Here is a 6,868-nt window from a genome sequence, read left to right as displayed (position 1 = left end):
AAGAAATTTACAGGTCCGGTTGCTCTGCTGGGTCCTACACTAGGCTCAGACTGTCTCGTAGGTAGCCCAGACTCTAGAGTTAATGTCTAAATTTTCGATATTACGGAAATTAACAGCGAGGCATCCTACAATTAAATAAATTTAACCTAATTAACCATAAATCATAATAACCTAACTACAAAATTAACATTTTGAAAAAACCTTCGACATAGTTGATCGATTTTCATGAAACATGGCTAAGAACACTCCCGACTAACTCAGCTTTCAAACAAAAAAAACTAAATCTAAATCAGTTCATCCGTTCGGGGACCTACCATGCCACAGACAGACAGACAAACAGACAGACAGACAGACACGTCAAAGTCGTCAAACTTATAACACCCCGTCGTTTTTGCGTCGTGGGTAAAAAAACACTCCTATAGGTACATCTGCTAGAATACTGTTATGTAGGTATGTACAGAATCTCAGATCTACTGTATCTGCACGTGACGGGCCTAGCCGAAATCGCTGATGCTATAATATATGCCGATCGAAATACAGTCTTGCTCTGTTGCGCCAATAGGGAAGAGCGATTGAGATAGCTAGCGACGATAACGATATTATAGTGAGCGTTTGTGCATTTGGGTACCTACGTACCCCAGGACCCAGTACATTAAACATCTACCAAGGATCAACATGAACCGACTGACGTCTTGACACAAGTCGCTCCAACCACCCCAGTTACCGAAGAGCGCTCCTCTACGAAAAACCAACAGTACAACTTACGCCCTTTCGTGTTTCAACACCTTATCCAGAATTTATAAGGGTCACGGCGCATTGACGTGCCGCGTCGTAGAAGTAATTTATATTCCCTTTATTAAAACGAGAGTGGAGGTAAAATCGTTTTGTCATACAATGGTGGGCCTCATTTTCCTCTGTGTGTTTTATACCCCATGTTGTGGTGACGGGTTACGGATGACATTACCTTCTTCCTTCCGTAAAATTCTTAATCGGTTACCATAGGGAAACCCCTTATTTTTTCAATGGTTAAATACTCGAAAATTATGTAAAAATATTTTCTATAATGTTAATATTTCCCATAAGTCGACCGGTCTGCCCTGTCTTCTGGACCGATATGGTCTTGGGTGCGAATCCCGGTAAGGGCATTTATTTACATACATACAATACGCCTGTGTCCCATGAAGGGGTAGGCAGAGCACATGAAACTACTTAGGTTTCAGTGCCACTCTTGGCAAATAAGGGGTTGAAAGAAAACGAAACTGTGACATTGCAGTGACAGGTTGCCAGCCTCTCGCCTACATGCATTTATTTGTGTGATGAAAACAGATTTTGTACATATTATCTCTATTTATATCGTCACCCAGCACCCATCGTACATGCTTTGCTTTGTAAGGGGCTAGGTTGATCTTTATATTTATGTATAATATCCAGAGGGCAAAAACGAGGAAGAGGTGGATGGACTGTGTGAGACATGACATGATATGAAACAAAATCAAGTTAATGATGTGATGGCAGGTGATAGAGATGTATGGAAGAGGAAGACATGCTGCGCCGACGCCAAGGGCACTGGAAAAAGGGCAAGATAATGATTTTTTTATACTACATCGGTGGCAAACAAGCATATGGTCCGCCTGATGGAAAGCGGTCACCGTCACCTATCGACGCCTGCAACTCAAGGAGTGTCACGTGCGCGTCGCCAACCCATTAGAAACTTATACACTCCTTTTTGTTGTGTACTTAACACAGAGTAAGAGTGTACGTTTTAGAAGAGTTCATGGTTCATGGGTATGGAGGGTGATGATCCAGAGGGGAAAATGGAGACGATATTTGTATGAACAAGCGGCCGTCTCTCTTGAAAGCTGCAGGGCCAAGGTCCAATAAGAGTCAAGTTTATGTTCGTAAACAATTATTTGGAGACAAAGTAAACAGGCTTGTGATTAATTCTTGAATAAATGGCGTGTTTATTTATTTATTTATTTATTTATTTAAACTTTATTGCACAAATTATCAATAAAAAGTACAAATGGCGGACTTAACGCCTTAAGGCATTCTCTACCAGTCAACCATTGGACAAAACAGAAATAGTTAGTTTGGTGCACAAGATTATAAATCCAGTATGAGATTGTAACGATTAAATACAAGTCGATACCTACTATTATAAAATAAACATACACAAATACAATAAGTAAACCTACATATATACCGGGTGGGGTCTGTAACAAAAGCAAAAAATTAAACTGTAGGCTGTACTCTTTACACTGACCAACATTTCTTCAACGACTTTTAAAAATAACTTGTATTTTGTTATTTATCACCCTTGAAAGTTTTTCCTAAGAGGTAATGTACTGCGAATTCTGTTAAGTCTAAAGTGTGACTGACAACGTCAATGACAACAATAATGGCGTCCATTGAAGCTAATATTTATTTTATATGAAAAATTAGAAAATTAAAAACTTCATAATTTTTAAAAGTCGCTGAAGAAATGTTGGTTAGTTTAAGGAGTACAGCCAACAGTTTAATTTTTTGCTTTTGTTACAGGCCCCACCCTGTATTAGAATAATACATATATATGAATAAAATACACATATACATAAATAAATACTAAATGTACCTAGTGCGAGACATCAAGTAGACTTTAATCTCGAATGTTTGCAAACGCTTACGCAACTTGCTTTAGGTTGCTGCTTGTTTAGGTTGTTAGGTGAAATTGGCTATCAAACAGGTAGGTATCCTGCGATTAAAGTTTGGCAATTTTACTGGTAATTTATTTGTGCATAAACTACATTATCTGCCGGCGTAATATGCTTCCAATTTTATCACGTATCTATCTGGATAAAGGACCCGTCATGCTTTTTTTTTGCTTTCGTTTTTACTCCCGTCACGCTTTGGCAAGTATGTCAGTGTGAGAGTAACAGATGTGTTATCCACGTGGATAAGTGATAAAATTGTAAGCATAATACGCCGCCTGGGTACCTCTCGACTCTCATGAACTTATGTATGTGATGAAGTTCTGGCATTGTAAGAAATAATAATTAAGGTGCGACGCGCGAATTTTGCGAATATGTACCCCGTGATTTTGTAAGTACTAGGCAAAGTTTGCATAATGAGTTTTGAGGTCTTGTCATAATGAACAAATTTCCTTAATTTATGGAACCAGCAAAAAAAATTGGCTTGTATGACACTTTTCGACTAACATGATGCCGCTCATTTCTAAGGAACAGCCAAATTATTTTCGCGATTTCAGAATTGGTGTCATAGTATTTTGTTCATTATGACCTCAAAAGTCAATATGCAAAGTTTGTACACACTAAAAACATACAAAATCATCATAAAGACGACTTCTGTCCAGGGTACGTAGCCGAATGGCACAAACGCTCACGAAACGCTCACGAAAGAAAACGCTCGTAGATATCTATCTCCATCGCTCTAGCGTATTGGAGTGACAGAGTCAGACTGCCTTTCGCGGCGTTTCGTTTTCGTTTCGCGTCGCAAAAATGCCATTCGGCTACGGCATCTGGTTTTGACTTTTTTTCTAATCTCTTGACGTGAACAGTATCTTTTGACGGACAAGGTCATTAAGGTCAATTAATAATGTATGTTTGATGCAAGGTTGACGGCTTTTGGCGTCTCGGAAGATTGGCCAAGGTCCCATCGGTAAGTTTGGGTACACCTTACTTAATTAAAAAAGTAGACATCCTCTCTTGAAATTAGTTTTTAAAAACTATTTAGAAGTTAAGATGCGATGCGACGCATACGAAATCAAACCTTATCGATATGGAAGTATGAGACGCGACGGCGATGATCGCGCGACGGTCGCGCCACCGTCGCCCACGCAAGACACGGCGTAACATATACATAGGTTGGTAATAAATAATATATGTATATGCACTAGCATCTGTGTTACTCGACTGTGTCGACGACCGGTCTGGCCTAGCGTTAAACATTTGATCCTCAAAAGAAAATGCTTATTATTTTGACCCCAAATAGTTAAGTTGTGTATTATATAAGTTAAAAACCGTTTATAATACCAATAAACGCGTGTTAAGTGTGTCATCATCAGTGCTTTATTCAATTGATCTTCACTTGTCCCAAAAGGTAATTTTATAAAATGACGCAAGTAACTATACCTGTTTCGCTAATTGTTAAGACATCACTCTGTGTTCATATTGATAATATTTTAGCAATGACTTGAAAATTATCACAGCGCCTTATTTCCGGATCAACTACGTAAGCAGTTTACTATTTTGTTTATGTACATAATTTTGTCTGCAAGGTTACTACCGTCAGTCTTTACAATGCCTTCGCTTAAGTTCAACGTTCTGCTTGCGATATTTCTGGGTGCTGTTAAATCTCAAGCACCTTTAAACTTTACGGAACTCACGGAACTAAATGGATACCAATCTGAGGAACATAAGGTGGTCACGGAAGATGGATATGTGCTGACGGTATATAGGATAACTAAAGGAGCTAAGTGTAAGGAGGAGAACAAAAAGACGCCGGTTTTCTTCATGCCGCCTTTGCTCTCTGCTGCTGATACAGCAATGGAGGCTGGACCTGACGCAGCAGTTCCGTATCTTATATCAGACGCCTGTTTTGACACGTGGGTAGGCAGCCCTCGAGGTACTTACAACGGCAGAAAACATGTGCGACTAGATCCTGATAAAAACAAGGAGTTCTGGAGCTTCTCTGTAGACGAAATAGGCAAATATGACGCACCTGCCATGCTTGAATATGTGTTAAAGTACACAAAAAAGGAGAAGTTGATGTATCTTGGATTCTCTCAAGGAGGCGGATCGTTTTTCGTCATGTGCAGTGAAAGACCTGATATTTGCAAGAAAGTCAAGCTTATGATCGGACTCGCTCCAGCTACAAGACATTGGTACACGAAATCAGTTTTCTTCAGAATACTGTTCAAAAATATTGAGGATAACCTGGATGTGTTTGATGATTTGGGGATTTGGGAAATATTGGGAAGAGATCAAGTGACAGCAATTCTGAGTGTCGTGTGTCGGAATAATTTAAAGTTGTGTGAGTGGTTGGTTTCTGTGGTAGACTCTCCTCATCCAGGGTCAGTGGCTGTGTCAACATACGGGAGAATGTTAGATCGCTTTCCAGCAGGAACATCAGTGCAAAATATGATTCGCTTCAGTCAAAGTTGTCGTAGTAAAAAGTTTGTTAAATTCAGCTACGGGACTGAGAAAAATATGAAGGTTTACGGTAGTCCGGATCCTCCAGAATACAATTTGACAGCAGCAGATTTGCCTATTTTATTAATGGTGGGTAGAAATGATGCGATAGTGGATGTAAGGGATGTGAAATGGTTGGCTAGTAAATTACCAGATGTGAAGGAAACTGTGATAGTGGAGGATCCTGAGTGGAATCATGTTGACATGTTTTATAGTAAATTTATTAAGATGACGATATTCCCTAAAATTTTGCAGTATATTCTTCGTTATGACGAAATGTGATAATATAATATTTTAATTAGTGTTTTTTTTAAGTATAAGTAAGTGCGTTCAAGACTGGTCATACTAAGTAACCGTTAGTGCGTTTTCACATTATCCGAACCGATATCCCATACATTACAGGCGTTATCTTGGATTTTTTCCATTGAAATCATCGACATCCGATATCGGATCGGATAATGTGAAAACGCACTGAAGGTAACCGGTAGGTATAATGTAAATTTTCATATTATATGACTTGACAAAGCTGAATCTCTGTACTTGATATTATACATATCAAAAAAATTGTTTGTTTTGTTTCTTTTAATTACTCTCTTTCATATATGTTATCTTGTCGAATGTTGATAATAACAATAAAAAGTCAGTTTCTGCAACAACAGTCAAAATTAAATAACATGGTACCTTACTCTCATTAGGTAGATTTAAAATTAAAATAATAGTCAGTTATGTCTACATATGTTACAGCAAGAGACGAACGTACCTAAATGATACGAAGTGTGCACTCAGACCTTAGGATTATGCGACGTTCTTGCCAATGTCACTTCTTCCTATTCGCAAATCTGGACAATCCGAATTCGACGCAATTAGTATTTCACCTCATTCGCTATTGTGTACAGTTATTACTTGTGAACAGTGGCGATTCTTCCTGTTCGCAATTCTGCACATTCTGAATTACACACAATAGTTTTTGACCTCATGCGCTATTGTGTACAGTCATTATTTGTGTACAGTAGCGATTCTTCCTGTTCTCAATTCTACGCAATCCGAATTCGACGCAATAGGTATTTCACCTCATTCGTTATTATGCACAGTCATTATTTGTATACAGTATAGTTTCTTCCTATTCGCAATTCTACGCAATTCGAATTCCACACAATAGGTATTTCGCCTCATGCGCTATCGTGCACAGTCATTATTTGTGTACAGTATAGTTTCTTCCTATTTGCAATTCTACGCAATCTGAATTCGACCCATTAGTATTTCACCTCATTCGATTTTATGCACAGTCATTATTTGTGTAAATAAGCGATTCTTCCTGTTCGCAATTCTGCAATATTTGTCAAAAAAATTGTGCGAGGAGTCCTTTCGCGCGGAAGAAGTGAAACTTCGTAATGTGAAAATGAAAATAGGAACGGGTATTTCAAAATCCGAGTTGGCAACACTGAGCGTTTAACGCTGTCAGTGAATGTTAAACATTTTAACGCTGTAAGTTGAAAGTCGCATCAGAAGTTTCACTTCAAAAATAACTAGTTAGGAAACTTATAATTTAAGACTGGTCGTTTAATTTATATCAGGGACTGGCAGTATCCGGGTACAGTGTCCGGGTAGCGTCCCAAAGGGACATCAAAGGAGGGCAACTGTTCGTGAAATCTGGAGTCGCGTTGGAAAGTCATGAGCCACTA

The 6,868-nt window shown here is 38.7% G+C and overlaps 1 protein-coding gene across 1 annotated transcript; it reads left to right on the top strand.

Annotated features, from left to right (window-relative positions):
* Positions 1–4,295: 4,295 nt before the first annotated feature.
* On the top strand, positions 4,296–5,706 carry LOC125230734 (gastric triacylglycerol lipase-like). Its single transcript, XM_048135993.1, has one exon. It carries the CDS (start codon positions 4,296–4,298, stop codon positions 5,466–5,468), a length of 1,173 nt encoding a protein of 390 aa, XP_047991950.1. The 3' UTR covers positions 5,469–5,706.
* The last annotated feature ends 1,162 nt before the right edge of the window (positions 5,707–6,868 follow it).

The sequence above is a fragment of the Leguminivora glycinivorella genome, chromosome 10 (assembly GCF_023078275.1).
Source record: "Leguminivora glycinivorella isolate SPB_JAAS2020 chromosome 10, LegGlyc_1.1, whole genome shotgun sequence".
NCBI lineage: Eukaryota > Metazoa > Arthropoda > Insecta > Lepidoptera > Tortricidae > Leguminivora > Leguminivora glycinivorella.
Note: the sequence above shows the minus strand (reverse complement) of the source record. Positions and strands in the feature narration are given on the sequence as shown.

Coding starts and splice junctions, on each gene's coding strand:
- LOC125230734 (XM_048135993.1), top strand. CDS start 4,296: ATGCCTTCGCTTAAGTTCAACGTTCTGCTTGCGATATTTCTGGGTGCT.